General features: G+C 43.6%; 2 protein-coding genes across 4 annotated transcripts in view; both read right to left on the reverse strand.

The window, feature by feature from the left end:
* Window positions 1–220: 220 nt before the first annotated feature.
* The window catches only part of SLC9A7 (solute carrier family 9 member A7), a 148944-nt gene continuing 129295 nt past the window's right edge, over window positions 221–19869 (reverse strand). For all 3 annotated transcript variants that reach the window (XM_038587259.1, XM_038587258.1, XM_038587260.1), the window contains 2 exons: window positions 10845–10950; window positions 221–6958 (listed from right to left, as the gene is read on the reverse strand). In XM_038587259.1, the coding sequence (XP_038443187.1) occupies window positions 6704–6958; window positions 10845–10950 (361 nt within the window). In that variant the 3' untranslated portion in view covers window positions 221–6703. The remainder of the gene's footprint in view (window positions 6959–10844; window positions 10951–19869) is intronic.
* Window positions 14000–15785, reverse strand: LOC609149 (basic leucine zipper and W2 domain-containing protein 1-like). Its single transcript, XM_038587290.1, is given in 3 exon segments — window positions 14000–14916; window positions 14919–15463; window positions 15465–15785. Coding segments are annotated over 3 exon segments (1254 nt in total). The 5' UTR covers window positions 15674–15785; the 3' UTR covers window positions 14000–14416.

Consider the following 19869-nt stretch of genomic DNA (forward strand, 5'->3'; position numbering starts at 1 on the left):
TCATTCATTTTCTCTCCAAGTTGCTGTGATTTTTAGACCTTATTTTAAAACTTAAGTTTTTCTAGCACCTAAATCAGGGGTTGGCAAAATCCTTTCCTGTAAGAAAGCCAGACAGTAAATCGTCCAGGCTTTATGCGCAAATTGTCGCTGGCTTCTGTCACAACTACTCAGTTCTGCATGAAAGCAGTCACAGATCTTATGCAAATAAAGGAGCCTAGCGTAGTCCAATAAAACTTTATTTACAAAAATAGATGGTGAGCCGGATCCGGATCCGAGGGGCTAGCTAGCCTTAATTTGTCAGTCTAAGGGAGCTAGAGAGAAATAGGTTCCACTCAGAAAAGAACCTCTCAGTGAGGGAAAGAAAACACCAAGAAAAGGATCACAGTGCATTCTTCTACTAACAGACGATATGTTTAAAATGCAAAAGAAGATTAGCTCAGCCAGTTAATCTTTTTATTTTGAGTTTTGTAAAAAAAAAAAAAAAAAAAAGCTTGGAGAAAAATGTGTTAAATATAGGTCAATGGCAGGAAAACATGTAGCTAGCTTTACAATATCAATCAAAACATATACACAAAGGCAAACAGTAAATAAAATGCTAGGGAAAGGTAGCACTTTGGGGGCCTACCTGCAGTTTTCCTTAGTGCACATAAAGGTTACTGATAACTCCAAGTCTTCACTTTTTCACAGTTAAACATACTTTTATTTCATATATCATGTTTATTTCTATAACATACTATAACATTAATCTTTGTAAGACCACTGGTTTGCTACTGATGAATGGAAATAGAAGACAAAATTCTCCCCAATTACATTGTGTAAGCTCTTAAAAAGTTCCCCGGAAGGTCATGTCATCTCACGTTAAATTCATCCTATACTATTTTTAAAAACTGCTCTTCGGCTATTAAATGAATCTTGGTGGCCTTCCCATTTAATCATTTTATCGGACACAGTGAAACTGCCTAAGTAAGAAGGACCAGGTGTGTTTTATGTAAAAAAATGATAAGACAACCTAGGAGGAGGTGGTCCTACTGTGAAGTCACTCTTCGAACGAGTGATTTCAGTGATACATTCCAAATCCACAGACTTAACACCCACACAACGGGAAGTCATTCCTCTGCTTCCCCAAAGCCCATGACTGGCATCATCGCAACTGAAGTGCACCCCAAATGTCCAGGCAGTTGGACCGTCACCCAGTAGCACGGGGGTCTTCACTTCTTTCAGTGCTTCAGACAGCAAGTGCTGGGCTCTGTGGTGTTTACAAGCCTCTTTCTGAATTCCTCAACATACACAGGCCCTGCAATTTTCCACTGACCCTAACATTTTGGCAATTCTGCTAATCGTTTTTAGAAGGCAGCCACCTGAATAGAAGGCAGCCTCTCTTGGGTCTCCATGTGCCTCTCAGGGCTTTTCAAAATGCGGCAGGACAGGAAGACCTTCCTTCTCATCCTCTCCCAGGCTCATGTGGCAGACGACTGGCTGCCTACGTGTTCCATGTGGGCTGTGGTTCTACCCTGCTTACAAAAATAAAACTAACATCAAAAACTTTGGTTTTGTTCATTACAATTTCTGCTCATGCTAGGTGACACGTTTGTTAGTTAAGAAAAAAGAAAGCTCTACTTAGAAAAATTGAAACTGGGAAAAGGGTTTTATTTCCAGGTCTGGTTTTGAAAAGATTGTCAAAGAACCTACTTGTTTTTCCTTGTTAGAGACTAGCATTGCTTTCTGGAGCATTTCTCTGTATATTGTCCTTATTAGGGTCTAAGAAAGGTGGAAATTCTCTTCAGGTGCCAGAGTGAAAGCAGCATTCAGACGGGTTGTTGCTAACTCTTGGCCACTAGACTTCCTTCAGCTTCCTGTAGCAGAGTACAGCATCTCACACTGGTAGGCCAGAGTTTCACTTGAAGACCAACATAAGAGATCAGAACTCAGTGATACCACTTGAATGCATGTGACAGGCTCACTCCTACACTAACTCATCTGCAGCATCAACATCAAGAGGCGTGCATGAGACCTGCCAAGTTCCCTGTTGCCGAAGTGGAATAAGAAGTCACATTATTATTGAATCAGCAAGCTGACTTTCCAGAAGCCCTTGTTCCAGATTACATCTTACAACAGACGGGAAAATCAGCTTTGTGATATGCCTCTTAGAACTCACCAGGGGAAAAAAAAAGAACTCACCATGGGTACCCAGCTAGGTGTTCAAGAGGATGATTCTCTCATCCGTTGAGTGGCTCAGTGGCCTCACCACCAGTGCATCACTGGTGTTTCTACATTTAGAAATTGTTCTGTTCAGGGACACCTGGGTGACTCAGTTGGTTAAGTGTCTGTCTCAGGGTCCCAGGGTCCTGGGATTGAGCCCCTCTTTGGGCTCCCTACTCAGCGGGGAGCCTGCTTCTCCCTTCTCCCTGCCTGTACTGTCTCTTGCTTTCTCTTTCTCAAATAAAATCTTTTTTATAAAAGAAATTGTTCTGCTCGTATTAAGGTATCTGACACGGTGACATTGACTTCCCCCGCAAAGAAAGAGAGATAACTGGACAGGAGGGCATGTGTGTGTCATGAAACAGCCCTCTATTTTGGAAGGAAATTGCCCTAGACTGAAATGTTCATGGACAGCTGAGAGAACGTTTTTCACGTTTTCTAAAGAGACTTAATTTGTTCACCAAACCACAGAGGACATTTTCAGGTCTCAAGAACACAGCCTGAAAGTTCCTTGCTGTTTGCCTGATGAAACATTTGCTGTCGCAGTGTGAGACCTGGCTGCAGGGCATCAAGTTGCTTGTTCAGCTGCCCCAGTGAGTACCTCGGATGGGCAGAGTCCATTTAATCACACATGCCTTCTTCCTATTTTTGCAGCCTCATCTAAAGTGCAGATTTCCTTCTCGAAGAGACAAGGTTCAGGTCTCCTTGTAGTCCCAAAAGAGAGTATTAAGAGGAATGGCTGGAGTCTGTCCCTCCCCTCTGCTGGCCCTATCTGGAAGTTTACCAACACTGCTGCCTTGTGACCTGGAAGTGGTCACAAGCTTCCACTCACCTGGGGCCTCCACTCAGGTGTTACATGGGCCCACCCCCATCCTCCGGAGCCCAGCAGGGATTCAGACCTGGGGACAAGCTACGTGTGATGAGAAAGAAAGCTGACTTGAATTGCAAAGGGGACTCCATTTCATCCTGGGTTATGTTAAAATGACAAGCTTCTCCAAAACCTTCACACTTGATAGCTGCTCAGTTAAGACCAAGCCTCTTTCTTTTAAGCGGCCAAGAGGACAGGTTTTCAATCCCCACTCACCCACCCAACACATCCACTCAAGTCACCCTTCTCTCCCTTTTATGCACTAAGGTGGTTCAAGTGTGACATTTTCAGTTGTCCTTTATGGAGTATGTTCTGGAGTTCTGCAAAGATTATTTGCATGAAACTCTTTCACAGCTGTCCAATCTATATTAATTGGTCATCACTCAGATTGTTCCACAGGACTAATGATTAAAGGAAACTTAATTTGCTAGGCTATTCTTCAAGGTTCCAAATAGGGTCCACTCCAGGTTGTGGACTAAAAGCCTCCTGACCCTGGCTGCACACTAGAATCCCTGAAGATCCTCAATAAAGCACTGAAGCCAGGCCCTACTCTAAACCTACTGAATGTGAAGCTCTGAACATTGGGCCCTTACACTGGTATTTTTTAAAAACCAACTAGGGGTGGTAGAAGGGGAGGAGGGCGGGGGGTGGGAGTGAATGGGTGACGGGCACTGGGGGTTATTCTGTATGTTAGTAAATTGAACACCAATAAAAAATAAATTAAAAAAAAAAAAAACAAAACAAAAAAAAACCAGCCAGGCAATCCTAATGCACAGCCAGGATTGAGGACTTGTCCTCTAGAACAGCTAGCTCTGCTGAACCAAAATCCACCCCTCCAACCCAGAACATATATGTTTATAAGATGTTAAATCTGAGGCACTCAGCAGTTTCAATCGGATTTATGCCAGATTGGCAGCAGACAGTTGGCCTTGAGTTAGATGGTTTGGGGGCTTCATGGCACCTACTTTTCCCCATTCAGCAAAGGTATAAAGCTTCTAGAGATGGAAATATTTTGATGAATGGACTCATTTCCTAGCATCTCTGGTAAGGTCAGGATTATTCTTCATATCTTGGAAACAAAAATTAGGATCATATGTCAGTGACTTACTCCTATCCACTGAGTAAAAAATCCAACCAAATAACTACAACCCTAGCAAAATTGTGATCTTGGCAAATCTCCATTTACTTAGATTTAAGTAGGTCCGAATAAAACGTTTGGAGTCAAGACTACAAGACCCTTTTGGTGAAAACACAACAATCTATGTATTGATTTAGGACTAGGATGGAGAACTCTGGTTATTTCCCCCCCTCACGAGGGTATTTCTTATAAATTTGACAAAAGCTTCTTGGAAAGCCAAAATGCCAACAAAGCCTAGACTTTAATGAGAAGAGGATGGGTCCTACCTGGTTGGCTCTTTTTCAAGAACCCTATCAGGGTTTTTCTGTTAGCTTTTTCCCTCCAAAATTAAATAAGTAAGCAACACAAGAGAGAAACAAGGTTTTATAAAGACCCAACCAAAGAGCTGACCAGCCTATCCCTCCATCTCTGCAAATCACACACACACACACACACACACACACGCCTCACCTTTCAAGTTTACAGGCATGACTGGTCATTACTGAGGTAACTGTACTGAATAAAGCCTATGCGGGTTCTGGGCATAGGCACATGTGCACATCTCCAGCCTTCTCCCAAGCCTGGGAGTCGCTCTCTGCACTCTGACCCCACGACATGACTACCTCCTATCCAGGGGCTCTCTAAAAAAGCTGTTTCTCTGGCTTGGGCTCAGAGATTTTCTCAAGTCCCTGACTAGCCTAGGTAATTCTGAGCCTTACAGGGTGAGATATGTTGTTTAGCTCACTTTTCAAGCTTACAAAGCCCATGGATGCCCATGATAAAATAAAAATGGACTTTAGGATACATAGAAAGGAAAGAGGGGACTACAAATCATTTAATTATATCATATCAAACCATATGAAATTGCCATTTCTATTTTTTCAAAAATGGTTAAATATCAGCAATTTCATATGGCTGAACTTAATAATATTTGCCATTTTGCACAAATCATCAATTCAAAAAGCAAAGTATAATAATGTCTTATCTAAATATTAACCATTAAAAATGCGAGTTAAGAAGATTAAATGGCTGGTTTCATTTATGGAAGCACTCGACTGGGCCACAATTTTGTCTGCCACAATAAGAAAAATGCCCACATTTTATGAAAGCAATTTTTTTATAGATTGGGTTTTCACATATACCAGCACTGAAGCAGAGACACAGGGAGAATCCCAAACTTGGTTTCTAAGGGCTCCCTCAGTATTTTACCTGGGAGGCCCCAGGTGTGGGCAGGTAGTACAGTTCACCCACAAAGAAGCCAAACTAAAAACCTAAATTTCAAACCATGCTCACACATTAAGCTGGTGCGAGCCTCCCCAGATACCAAGAAAATGACCCTTCTCTACATGGCACTCAGTGTTAAGACATCTGGATTCTTAATCTTACAGTAGGCGGAACCTTCCACGGGATTGAATAACGCTTAATTTTCCATTGACTTGCCTCTCATTCCTCACATGGCCACTGAAATCCCATGCATTTAGTATCAAAGTTTGGAATTCTACTCGGTCCTTAGAACAGGAGCTTGTATTTTGTGTTTTGCAGTCAATATTTTTTGCAGTGTGGTGTTTTTCCCCCTCTGGATACTAGCCTATTGCCTCCTAGGCTCCTTGCTGCTCTCTCATCCCGATAGAGGCATCCCACAAATCTTGGTGTTATTCCTAAACCCACAGTAGAAATCTCAGTCCTATGAATCGATTGCCAGGCAGCTCACTCATGTGGTAGCCTGAAGAATTGACTGATTTTTGCCATTAGTTTCTAAACAGTTTCTCCTGTCCTCAGATTAATTTTAAAAGCCCAACAGCATAACACGCTTTTGCCTTTGGTTTTAAACATTTCAGTAGCTACTTCTTTCTGGAGATTTCCAGAGAAGGAATGCTAATTCTTTCCCCATGTTGAAATGTTCACGGATATAGTTCCAATCTTCAGCCTCCTGGAAATCCAGGTGGCGAAAGGGGTCCAGAAGCCTGAAATGAGATCGCGGTCCTACCATCCTCTGTGCTAGGGCCTCCGCTCAAATTGCATCTTCGTGAGTTCTGTCCCATTGACCACGGGCTTCCCATGATCTTTGGAGGTCCAATCTCAGCTGCCTCCTTCTTGATCGTTCTTCCAGCCTGCTCTTCCCTGCCTTGCTATTCCTGCAGCCAGCTGAGCTGGCACTGCTGTGTATCAATTGGAAGCCTCTCCTGGGAGGACTCCCCATGCCTGCCACACCTTGCTCAGATACTGCAGGTGAATGAGTTAGACCATTAAAGCATGCTATTTGTTTGTTTGACTCTGAACAGCACACTACTATGTGAAAAAGTAGGAATTAGGTCTGCATTTGTCTTGAGTTAGAGACATAAAAGCCCCACCATCTGCATCTTGGGTTAAATTTTAAATGTTAAGATAGCTTCAGACCTCAGGAAGATAGAAGCATCAAGTTCCACTCAGTCAGTGCCCCATCTCAAACAACCGTGGGGCTTGCGGCCTCCTCACTGCACGTGTGGGTCGCCCCATCGCTGCAGGCCCTGAGGGGAGAGTCACGCGTTGTCCTCCAGGGGGAACACCAGGCGCGTGCCCCGGCTAGACACCGGCTGGTCTCCCATTCCCAGGGCTCGGTCCAGCACCTCCTCGGAGCTGCTCTTTGTTCTCCGACTGCCCTCGAGGCTTGTGGAGGCCGTGTGGGAGCCTGAGGAGCCATTTGCAGTCACTGTGCTGTCCCCCCCGTAGGTCAGGGTGAGGTCGCCCTCGGTCAGGATGAAATCCGAGTCTTCCTCTCTCAGCGGCTCTTGGTTCTGCAAAGTGCAACGAATGACAACAACAAATGGGAGACTGGTAGCTTCTAGGGCTGGAGCCAACCCCAACCTCAACTCCTCATCTGAGAACTGGGGCTTGTGAATCATGCCTGCCTTGAGCCCCTGGTGTGGATCCTGGATGTAAGTAACCTGTCCAGTGCTATTTAAGGCAAGGGCACCGGTGCCCCAACCACGGCTCTGAATCCCAGGAAGCAGTTCCAATTTTCAATGCTCAACAGCTTGGGGTTAGTGACAAAAGGCCAGCCTGGGTTGTTGGCTTCCCGACCCACAAGGAAAGGAGGGGTAAGGTCATCGCCAACTTGCAAATAGGTTTTGGGTCCCTCTCTTCTCTGGGCTGGTCTTCTGAGTGGGCCTCCTGCCCTACACAAATCACCTGAAACCCACTTGGTTTATATCTGAACTACTTTGTCCTTGTCAGCAACTGACAGAAGGGGACAAAGCATAATGAGGTTTTCCTTCCTGTCTCCAAAGAAGAACCCCTGATGGGAAGCCCTTGTGTAGATGCGGTGAGACGTGGAGAGGACAGGCACCGTTCCTTGAACATGTATTTCAGGCCACATGAGCTCTCACCTGATCCTTGCCCCTCTCTGCCTGTGAAGGGCAGGGAACACTCATGTCAGACGGAGAAAACCTGAGGACCTAAGAGGACCTATGAAATTTGCCCCGGGTTGTCCAGCTGGTAGGAAGTAGAGTTGGGATTTACGCTGCCTCTGGACTGGTTTGGCCCACATCAAGGATGGAAAAAATCAGCTGGGTCAGGAAGAGGCCCACCTCGGCATCTCATGCTAAGCTGAAGTTACAGCGAAATGGCCAAGCCTGGGCAAGGCAGGTGTTAGCCGAGTGGCAACCTCTTGAAACTACCAGGTCATTGGGGAGAGCTTGGGAAGCAGCACGGGGCCAGCACAACCCTTCACCCTCCAAAGGATTTAACCAGCAAAACCGGCTGCAGCAGGGGGCGGGGGGCAGTTCGCTCCTCTGCTGCCCCCACTGCACATCTGTCAAACATGGTGAGCTGCTCTTATGCTCGGCAGGCAGGGTTTCAAAAGGCTCCAGGTAAACTGCTCTTGGTCTATTTCCCATGTACTCTTCAAAGTGCATCTGAAGTCCTGCATCCTTTAGACGGCAGGTTGTCCTTGGTGCAGGACACAGAACCTGCCTCCTTGATAGTCTCCTGCCCTCCACCTCCCCTCCCCTGGCCCCGCCAGTCACACTGCCCAAGGCCACGGGCATATTCTCCCCATCACACTTGCATCCCCATCTAGGTGAGAAACCAGCAAAGCCTGGTGACCGCCTCCTCTTCTTGGTACCCTTCCTCGTGGTGCTGAAGTCATAGCAGGTGCAGCAGAGTGCCTGTTAAATGCACCGGCCCAGGGAGGACTCATGGGTCTGCTGACCCCCTTCTCCCGCCCCAGCCTGTGTGTGTGCACTCACTGGTCACAAGCGCAGGTCTGTTTTCTGCATGGCTTCTCAGTGATGTCGCCTTCTCCACCCTCTACAATGTGACGCCACAGAACCAATGCTCTGGCTTTTTTTGACTGGCAAGCACAAAACGCTTCTTGCTGGCTGCCTCAAATCCTCACTGGAATGAGGCAGGGTGCAAACGTGCAACTAAGTAAGAACCCTCCACTCAGAGCGTAATTCCAAAACTCACTCCAAACTCCCTAAATTCCTCCTCTCCACCAGTGTTTGGAAAGTCCTGAAGCTCCATTCGTCCTGCGACAGTTTTCTTAACGACAAATGAGTTCATGTTCCCCATTTTAGCATGTTCCATTTCTCCCGTGCGGATGAGCGCTAAGTAAGATTTTCATTCATCTCTGTCAAAATACTGCTGCCAGGGCTCTTAGCTCCCCATTTTCAGCGGGAGACTCTCCTGGAACGCAGGACAGAGAGGAATGTGAAGTCATTGTATGCAGGGAGATGCTGTGAATGTAGCCACGCCCCCTACAGCTGCACAGACAGATGCACCCCCAGACACCAGCCCCAGTGTGGCCCACGCTGACCCCTGGCAGTGGGAAGCAGGGCTAAAATTCACCGACAGGGGAAAACAAGATTGGATGTTGACCCATTCCATTACAAAACTCACAAGCGTGGACAAATAGTACCCGAAACAAGGACATGGCAAAGCCCAGGGGACAGGGATTTCCAAATCAGAGCTTAATGAACATAATACGCAGATGATGAAACCAATCCAATGAACGTGATATGGAGATGATGAAACCAATCCACTTCCTCGAACTCTAGATGACAATTTCCACAAAAGTTTTAAGCTGGAGGTTTGTACAATTATGTAACTAGCTGTCCACTGAAGACTGCTGGGAAAATACTGTAGAATGACCCTGCAAACACATGTGTCGCAGGAATGTGCCCATTTTAAATAAACAGAGGTCACTTTCATGAATGGAAACACACTGCTTTCTAGGTGGATGTGAATCCTGAGTGGTGTAGAGTTCGTGTAAATGGTGAACGTCTTCAATATCACCCAACTAAACCAAAAGTACAAACACCCTCTAGGTGATGGGTGAGAACAACAGTGTGTTAAACAACCGCGAGGGAGGCCTGGCCAGAGACCCTGACAGGGCTCAAAACCCTGCAGGGGGCCCCTCCACTCTCCCTCCTTTGGCTTCCTCAATTAATTTTCCGAAGACCCCGTGTTTCCACTCTCCTAACCACTGCAAGCCTCGCTGTGTCTGGAACTGACTGAGACTCTGGTTAGGACCCCAGCCCAAGGCAGTAGTGGCAATATGGAGGGATTCTTGCTTCTTGACCTAGTCGCCCCATCTCTGATGAGGCTGCCCCATAGCATGCCAGGCCACTGTTCCCCTCTGGCCCAGCGCACTCTGCCCAGCTGTGTCCCCTGCCCCTCTGTAGCACCCAAGTGCAAACAATGGTTCCCAAGCCTGCTGCCCCACCCCATTAGAACTTACCTGGTCCAGGTCCTTCTCGCTCAGATCTGGTGTTTACATTCTGCTTTCTCAACACTAATCAAGTAAATTGCAGGTTACTTACAAATTCTCTGAAACCTGCATTAGGGTCTCAGCTCTGCCAATTACTGATCCTGGGACCTTGGCACTTTCTTCCTCTGTAACACCGTAGCACGTGCTTATTTACGGTATGGCTGAGAGAAGAAACTTGGCCTTTGTGAGCTGTAAAGCTCTACACAAACTTAAGGAAATCTTCTCTCCTAGGGTATGATGGTTGTGTTTGTGACCGGATGGTTAGGATGGCAGAGGAGAGAGAGGAAGAAGGGTCTTTCCTCTCCTCTAGTCCTTCTATGTGGGTAGCTGTTTGTTCTCTCCATCCCTCTGCCTAGCACCCATACAAGGAGCTCATGAGTCAGCCCCAGAGCTCAGACATCCACTAGTGTGGATCTTCTTTTCACACTGTGCCAAGTCCGAATCTGAAAACAGAAAGGACTTGACCACATCAATGCAAATAAAGCATTTACAAAAAGAATCCTCATGTTTGCCAAACACTTTGTGGTTCACAGTGTTTTCCTGTGCCTTGCCCTTTAATCTCACCATCAGCCTGTGCAACTAGGCCCATTTTACAGATAAGAAAACTAAAGCACAAAACGCTTAAATGGCTCAGGGCTTGGGTTTGAATCTAGTGTTCTGATTCCAAATCCAGTGTCCCTTCTACTACACCACAGCTGCGGGTGTTATGGGGCCCCACAGCCCAGGTAAAAGGTTTTTCTGTTACGGTGCAAAATAGATAAACATATGTAAGTTGGACGTTTCTAATCATCTTATTTAGAGAGGCAAAACCTGTGGATTTGGAGGCTTGAGTGCAACAGGTTTTGTCTTTCTGGGAAAGACACTACCCTGGCACGGTGAGCAGGAATACAGCCCTGACATGCTGTACTTACGTCATACACCTGAGGACTGGTCAGACACCGAGCAAGCAGGCCACACCAGGCTGGGAGCGTGGTAGTTAATGGGGGGCCACTGTGTGTGAGGATGGGCTTCAAGTAACTTTTGAAAGATAATTAAGGAAAAATGTCTGCAAAGAAAACACACACCCAACAAAACATGTTTAGAAATCCCCAAGAGTAAATCATCTGGCCTTCTACCTACAAAAAAAGGATGCCTCTTTTCCCTCATTTTACCAGTACCATCCAGAAAATACTTGGGGTCTGCAACAGTCTGAATCGAAGATTAAACCATCCCTGTAAGCGTTTCCTATAAACTCTCAGGTTGGCGGTTCCCAATTTTCAGGCAAAAAGAATATTAAATTAATTAGAGCATCTTTCTCCATTCGTCTGTTATGCTGAACGAGAATTTTGGTTTCATCCAGCATTCCAGCTGTGGACACACAACCAGCTCACGCCTTGGAAACAGGAGACAGCATATCAGTTTCTCAACCTTGACACTACTAACATTTGGTGCCAGGTCCTTCTTTGTCATAGGGGACCATCCCACATTGTAGGATGTCCAGCAATATCCCTGGCCTCTACCTGCTAGATGCCAGTAGCACCCCCAACCCCTCTCCCAGGTGTGACAACAAAAAGGTCTCCGGACACTGCCGAATGTCCTCTGAGAAGCAAACCTACCCTCAGTTGAGACCACTACTCTGACACAAAGGTCAGCTGTTGTATGGAGAGCTCAGGATTTGTCAGTTTGTGGCTACTATGCCGTCAGATGCATGACCTTGTGTTGGAAGGACCGTGAGGCACTCATCACAATAGGATTGAGCCTGGATCATTTCTGAGACCCACAGCCCCCACAGTATGGAGAAGGCAGAGACTCACATGGCTACCCTCCAAGGCAGGAATGGCCAAGAGAATTGGAAGGAAGGTGAGAAGGCATCAGAGCCATCTGTGCCCAAGAGGATGACTGCTTTGAGCACCGTATTTACAATATTTACAGCAGCACAAGAGAGAACAGGCCTCTCTGGGAGGAGATAGAAGGAAGACACTGGGGTATACTTCTAGTAGGGAATTACTCAACAAAGGGGAAGGTGGGGGCTCTGCCAAAATTCTATACAAACAGAACAAACCCCCTTTCACCACTGTCCTCTGACCACATTTCTGGGATTGGCCCCTGTAGGCCTCTCGGCTACTTTAAGTCCAGCTGCAGAGCTGACAGCACTGGATTTGTAGGGCTAATACAAACAGAGGCACAGGGGACCCCCAAGGCTACCTTTTGGTGCCCTGCCTTGGGTGGTTCAAAGACAAGTTCTCACAAACACAAAAGGCCCTCTAACAACTTCTTAGTAGAGAAAAAAAATCTATTTACATACAGATTTTAAATATGTAAATTCTTCAAAGGGCAAAAATGAAATATCAGGTCTCTGTCCCATTCAGTTGCTCTAGTAATTACCGTTACCTTTTTTTTTTTTTTAACTGAGGTATAACAGACATTCAGCGTTATTTTAGTTTCAGGTGTTACAATGTAGTGATTTGGCCTTTGTATCCATTGCAAAATGATCACCTCAACAAATTAGTTACCACCTGTCACCACATAAAATTAATATAATGTTATTGACTATATACCCCATGCTGTACCTTATATCCCCATGATTTATTTATTTTATAACTGGAAGTTTGTATTTATTGATCCCCTTCATCCATTTTACTCCACCAACCTCCTTCCCCTCTGGTGATCACCAATCTGTTCTCTGTATCTATGAATCTGGATTTTGTTTGTTTTGCTTTGTTTTTATAGATTCCACATATAAGTGAAATCAATATAGCATTTGTTTTTCTCTGATTTATTTCACTTAGCATGCTAGCTTCAAGATCCATCCATGTTGTCACAAATGGCAAGATTTCATTCTTTTTTATGACTGGATAGTATTCCACTGCGTGTGTGGGGGGGGAGGGCGGTGTGTACACCACTAGAATACATTTTTTCTCCTATTTCTTGATTTATAAACTTTAGTCAGAGGCTTTTAATTCCCTCCTATGCAGGATGGTATCTTTAGTTCGTTTATACTCCTGCCTTTTCAAGTTTTTCCTAATATCTATTATAATTAATTTCATACTGCAGATAAATAACATTTGTATTCTATTTTATAACTAATAAGTAAATCTTCTATATTTTGTCTATGGGTTGAGTCTAAATGTTAAAAGCCACTAAATAGCATTTGTAATAATATTATTATATGAATATTATTCACTGTAACCGAGCAGAGTAGTTAGAACACTATTTTTTTTTTTAAATTTATTTATGATAGTCACAGAGAGAGAGAGAGAGGCAGAGACACAGGCAGAGGGAGAAGCAGGCTCCATGCACCGGGAGCCCGATGTGGGATTCGATCCCGGGTCTCCAGGATCGCGCCCTGGGCCAAAGGCAGGCGCCAAACTGCTGCGCCACCCAGGGATCCCTAGAACACTATTTTTTAAAAAAGATTTTATTTATTTATTCATGAGAGACACAGAGAGAGAGAGAGAGAGAGGCAGAGCCACAGGCAGAGGGAGAAGCAGGCTCCATGCAGGGAGCCTGACATGGGACTCGATCCCGGGACCCCGGGATCACGCCCTGGGCCAAAGGCAGCGCTAAACCACTGAGCCACCCGGGCTGCCCAGAACACTATTTTTTTTAAAGAAGGCTCCATGCCCTGAGCTGAAATCAAGAGTTAGACACTAGGTGTCTGAGTGGCTCAGTTGGTTAAGCGTCTAATTCTTGATCTCAGCTGAGGTCTTGATCTCAGGGTTGTGAATTCAGGCCCTGTGTGGGGTGAGGAGCCTACTTAAATAAAAAGAAAAATGAGGTGGACACTTAACCGACTAAGCCACCCAGGTACCCTGTGGTTAGAACACTATTAAAGGAAATGTAAAAAGTGTCATTTAAACTTCGTTAGTGAGAACACTTGAGTGTCTTGGTAAATACAGGATCTTTTTTTTTTAAGATTTTATTATTCATGAGAGACAGAGACACAGGCAGAGGGAGAAACAAGGCTCCATGCAGGAAGCCCGATGCAGGACCCGATCCCGGAACCCTGGGATCATGACCTGAGCCAAAGGCAGACGCTCAACCGCTGAGCCACCCAGGTGCCCCCAGGATCTTCTTTTAATTTTTTTTTGATACTTTTACAGTTTAATTTGCAAACAGAATTTTTGTAACAAATTATTTTTAACCAAATCATATCTTGAAAACTGTTTATATAGAAAACCCAGGGAATAAAGTGAACTGTTCATTGTGGAAGGCCTTAAATTACATTATTACAGTAGAAAATATAGGAGGTAGAAGATAACTGAAAAGACTAATGCAACATTAGATTCAAATCTATAGCTCCTGTAGCTACTTAAAACATGGTTTTAGAAACTAAACCCAACATTTCCAGAAACCATAGAAACAGTTAAAATAAAATTTGCCATGAAAGCCCTTATATCATGCTTGATATAGGGAGGTAGGAAGATGTAAGAACCAGGACACATGAGACATGACATTTTATCTACAACTCCTGTTTGCTTTACTGAGGGTGTAGTTTCAAAATTCAGTCACCTTCTTCAGCTTCAGACTCAGATTCTTCTTCAGCATTTTTGAGCCACTCTACAAACTTTTTCATTTGCTTAAGGAAGACGCTTTTCCCCTTGGCAACATGTGCATCTTTATACCACTTCAGAATGGGCTCTTCACTCAGGACTTCAGCTTTATAAAAAAGCACCACTATTTTCTGGAAGGCTTTCATGAAATGAATGTTGTCATAGCAATTCTCCTGAATCTTCAATAACAGAGTCAGCTCAGACTGACCTTGAGTAGTAAAGGCAGCAAGTAGAGGGCTGTATTGCTTCAAGTGCTTGATGGCTTGCTCTGCTACAAGCTCCTCCTTTTTGTTCCATTCCACGGTGCTCATTACGCTGGACCAGACTATTCCAATGACAACGGTTTCTGGGATGTTGTTTTTTTTCATCTCCTCCTTGACATACAAAATTATATCCTTAAATGGATCATCACAGGACATCTGTTCTTGAAGTTCTTTCTGGAGTTCTTTCGAGCTCCTATGGTTTGTTGATTCCGAACATATTCTGAAAGTTCTTTCAAGCCTGCCTCAGTAAAATACTTTGTGAAGTGTTCAACGCTTTGTTTATTGGCAGGAAAAAGTTCCATCAGTCTGTTATCCATGCTGACTTTCCGAAGACTTGCAGCTACTGCATTGATATCTTTTTCATTTATCCATGATTTAAAGAGCTTTACAGCAAAAGCTGCTGAAACCCCTTCTTTAACCAAATTCTCATTATAAAGGCTATTAAGAATGGATGCATTAAGTGTTCCATTAGCCAGAAGAACACCAGTCAACATAGCCAGCTTGTTCCTCTCCGACTCTGAAAAACCCTTTAAGAACAGCAGCAGCTTTTTTACTTCATCTTCAAAACCTTTCTCCAGGTATTTGTAGCGCCTGATTAACTTGTTAAAAACCTGAGCAAATGCTTGCATGGTCTCTAGGTCTTCTTGTGCTGCGAACACACAGACATCTGTACGCATCATGTCATCTGCCAGTGTACCCCCTGGGGCCAGCATTCCGCCGGCCACCAGAATGTCAGAGTGTTTCTGCATATCGGCGGTAATCAAGTTTTGCTCCAGAAGCATCAAGAAACTTTGCTACTGCTTCCAAATCAGTACCAGTTTCAGTTAAGCCTTGAATAATACAGTCTTGAAACTGAGTAGGGTCAAACCTCTCTTTTTCATCTCTTTTTCTGGTTTTAAAACGCTGGCCTGATAGCGTTGGCTTTTGCTGCTTTTGATTATTCATAAAAGACACCCGAATTTAAGGCGAAGAGAAAAGAGCCAGAAATCCCCCATGTGGTGGCAACTGCGGCGGTGTCTCCTCTGCTCTTCTTCTAATTTTGTTTTGATCTTGTTCACTTCTGGATTATAAAAAATCGCTACATCTTCAATGTTGTCCGCTTAGATGGAGCTGATTTTGGTTTTATTTAATCTGTATGCTGTTGTTGGTTTTTCCTCCCATTCTTAGAGAGCACAGTGTTAAACTTTCTCAACTCTTGCATATCTGAAAGCCACCTTCCTTTTCCCACCTACTCAGCTGGGGTGCAGAATTCTAGGCTCAGACTTTTTCTTTTCATCCTAGAACTCTGACAATGCTAGATGGTATTCTAACATCCAGTTTTGCTAATGCCACATCTGATTCTTTCTCTTTAAAGGCTGCCAGTTTTTCTCTTTGGAAGCCTTGAAGAGTCCTGCTTTTCCTTCTTAGTTATGGAATGCTCCAATGTGTCTATTCATGCTACTCATACCAGGGGCCCTTGCACTCTGGAGACTGGAACCTTTCCTCTACCAAGGGATTGTTTTTCTTCCACTACTTTTTTGGTTCTTCTTTTCCTCCGCAGTCTCTATCTTTTCCTTTTAGGTTCTGTTAAAGGACCCTGGGCCATCTGGCTCTGACCTCTACATCTCAAAACTCTTCTCTCGCACATCTCTAACTCTGCTCCAATTCTTACAGATTCTTTTATTCTCAACTTCATCTTCCAGATCAACAGTTTGGTCTCTACCACATAATTAAACTATCCATTACATTTTGGGATTCATTTTAGAAACTTTATTTTTAATTTCCAAGACTTTCTTCTTGTTTGGTTGCTCATTTTTCTAATGACCTGTTCTTATATCATGACTGAAAAAGCCTTTCAACTCTAGGGCTTTTATTAGAAAAATTAAAAAATAACTATTTAGTGGGGCACCAGGCTGGCTCAGTTGGTAGAGCATACAACTCTTGATCTCAGGGTCATGAGTTAGAGCCCTGTGTTGGGCATAGAATTTACTTTAAAAATATATGTACATATATAGGAATTAATTACTTTGGCATGCCCTCCTAGGTCTTTATTCAGTTCATCAAGCAGGTGGGGAATCTGACCATGCTGAAGTTGAGTTGGGGGGTATTACTCTAGGGAGAAAAATCTTTGGTGGCCTCAAGATCTGTTTTTCTATCAAGCTCTCCCCAGATATTATCTCCACTTTCTTTAGAGAGCTATGGCCTGAAGAGAAAATTAACAGCTACCAGTTGATCAGTTGACACAGGAAGTGCTTGTTGCAGCTGTTACTAACAACATTCTTTAATAAATGACTAGACAAACTGGCTCAAGTCTCACTTTGGTCTTGGGCTATAGTTGTCTCTCCTACAATTCCCTCTATGTTTGGTCTTGCAAGTAGTCCAAAATATCTCTCCTGTGATTTCAATGAGCCCTGGGAATACAAGGGAGCTATATGTGTGAGCTGAGCCTCTCATCTTAAATTGGAAGTCCATCTATTCCATTTTCAGGCTTTTTCAGTGAAGGAGGTACCACACTTGCTCTTGCTGGCCTGTGGGGATCATTTCCATCCAGCTGAACCCTGGATGTAGTCAAAGCTCACATTTTCTTATTTGACCATCTATGGAGCTATAGAATGAATCATGGGCACCTTCCTCATCTAATTCTTCAGACACTTTGTGCCTGCTTCTGTTCTTAGTGCCTCTCCTCCAAACTGAACAAGCAGAAATCCTAGTGACTAAAATTTACACTCCATGACTTTAGAGATCACTCCTGTTGCTCTTCAAAGAGTCAATTTCTTCCCCACACAACTTCACTGAAGTATGACTAACAAACAACAACTGCGTGTATTAGAGGTATGAGATGTTCAGATATGTGTATACTGTGAAATAATTACCACAATCAAGCTGATTAACATATTCATCATTTCACAGTTACCATTTTCTTGTGTGCATGGTACAAACACTTAAGATCTACCCCCTTAGAGAATTTCTAGCATACACTACAGATTATTAACTATAGTCACAATATTGTACGTTAGGTTTCCAGAACTTAGGTTTTCAGAACTTATACATCTTATAACTGAAAGTTTCTACCCTCTGACCAGCATCTCTCCATTCCCTCCACTCCCCAGCCCCTGGCAACCACCATTCTACTCTCTGTTACTATGAGTTTGACTTTTATAGATTCCACCCGGAGGTAAGATCATGCAGTGTTTTTCTTTCTGTGCTTGGTTTATTTCATAGCATAATGTCCTCCAGTTTTAGCCATGTTGTCCCAAATAGCTGAATTTCCTTCATTTTTAAGGCTGAATAATATTCTACTATATACACATGCTCACACACATCTTTATTCATTCATGCACTGAGGGGATGCTTAGGTTGTTTCCATATCTTCATTACTGTGAATAATGCTGCTATGAACATGGGAGTGCAGATATCTCTTTGAGATGAGGATGAGGAACCTCCGTACTGTTTCTCACAGTGGCTGCACCATTTTACATACCACCAACAGTATATAAGGGTTTCCATTTCTCCACATCCTCCTAACACTTGTTATCTTTTGACATTTTGATAACAGCTAACCTCATAGATATGAGGTGAGATCTCATTATGGTTTTGATTTGTATTTCCCTGATGATGAATGATGTTGAGAATGTTCCATGGGTCAGTCAGCCAAGTATATGTCTTCTCTGGAAAAATGTTTATTCAGGTCCTTTGCCTATTTTTTAATTGGGGTATTTTTTAAAATCATGAAATGATGTTGGATTCTGTCAAATTGCGTTTTCTGGGGACACCTGGGTGGCTCAGTCAGTTAAGCATCTGACTCTTGATTTTGGTTTAGGTCATGATCTCAGAGTCGTGAGATCAAGCCCTGCATCCCAGTGTGGAGCCTGCTTAAGAGTTTCTCTTTCCCTCTCCCTCTGCCCCTACTCCCTCTCTAAAAAATGCCTTTTCTGCACCTGCTGAGATAATCATATAATTTTTATTTTTTGTTTTGTTAATATGGTATATCACATTTATTGATTTACTCATGTTGGACCACACTTGCATTTCAGGGATAAATCCCATTTGTTCATGGTGTATGATCCTTTTAATATGCCATTGAATTCTTTTAGTATTTTGTTGAGGATTTTTTACATCTATGCTCATCAGGGACACTGGCCTGTAAATTTCTTTTCTTGTAGTGTCCTTGGACTTTGATATCAGGGCAAAGTAGGCCTCATAAAATGAGTCTGGGAATGTTCCTGCCTCTTCAGTTCTTTGGAAGAGTTTGAGAAGGTGTTAATTCCTTAAATGTTTGGTGGAATTCACCAGTGAAGCCATTTGATTCTGGGCTTTTCTCTGTTGGGATTTTTTTTTTTAATTTGAAAGGGAGAGAGCACAAGCAGGGAGAGGAGAGGAGAGGAGAGGGGCCGAGGGAGAGGGATAAGAAGACTCCTTGCTGAGCAGGGAGCCCAATGTGGGGCTTGATCCTAGGACCCCGAGATCATGACCTGAGCCAAAGGTAGATGTTTAACGAACTGAGCCACCCAGGCACCCTTGTTAGGAGTTTTTTGATTACTGATTCAATCTCTTGCTTGTTACTGATCTATTCAGATTTTCTATTTCTTCTTCATTCAGTCTTGGTAAGTTGCATGTTTCTAGAAATTTATCCATTTTTTCAAAGTTATCCAATTTTTAGTGTAGAATTGTTCCTAGAAGTCTCTTATGACCCCTTGTATTTATTTGGTATCATTTGTAATGTCTCCTCTTCCATTTTTTATTTTATTTACTTGAGTCCTCTTTTTTTCTTAGTCTAACTAAAAGTTTGTCAATTCTGTTTATCTTTTCAATAAAACAACTCTGTTTCGTTTATCTTTTCTATTGTTTTTCCAGTCTCTTTTCTTTATTTCTGCTCTGACCTTTGTTATTTCCTTCCTTCTGCTAACTTCTGGCTTAGTTTGTTCTTCTTTTTCTAGTTCCTTGAGGTATAAAGTTAGGTTGTTTATTTGAGATCTTCCTTTCTTCTGAACATAGGCACTTATCACTATAAGCTTCCCTTTTAGAACTGTTTCACTGCATCTCATAAGTTTTGGTATGCTGTTTTACTATTTTTATTTGTCTCAAGATATTTTCTGATTCCCCTTCTGATTTCTTCATTGATCCACTGGTTGTTCGGGAGCGTGCGGTTGAATGTCCACACA

Source organism: Canis lupus, chromosome X, assembly GCF_011100685.1.
Source record: "Canis lupus familiaris isolate Mischka breed German Shepherd chromosome X, alternate assembly UU_Cfam_GSD_1.0, whole genome shotgun sequence".
NCBI classification, from domain to species: Eukaryota; Metazoa; Chordata; class Mammalia; order Carnivora; family Canidae; genus Canis; species Canis lupus.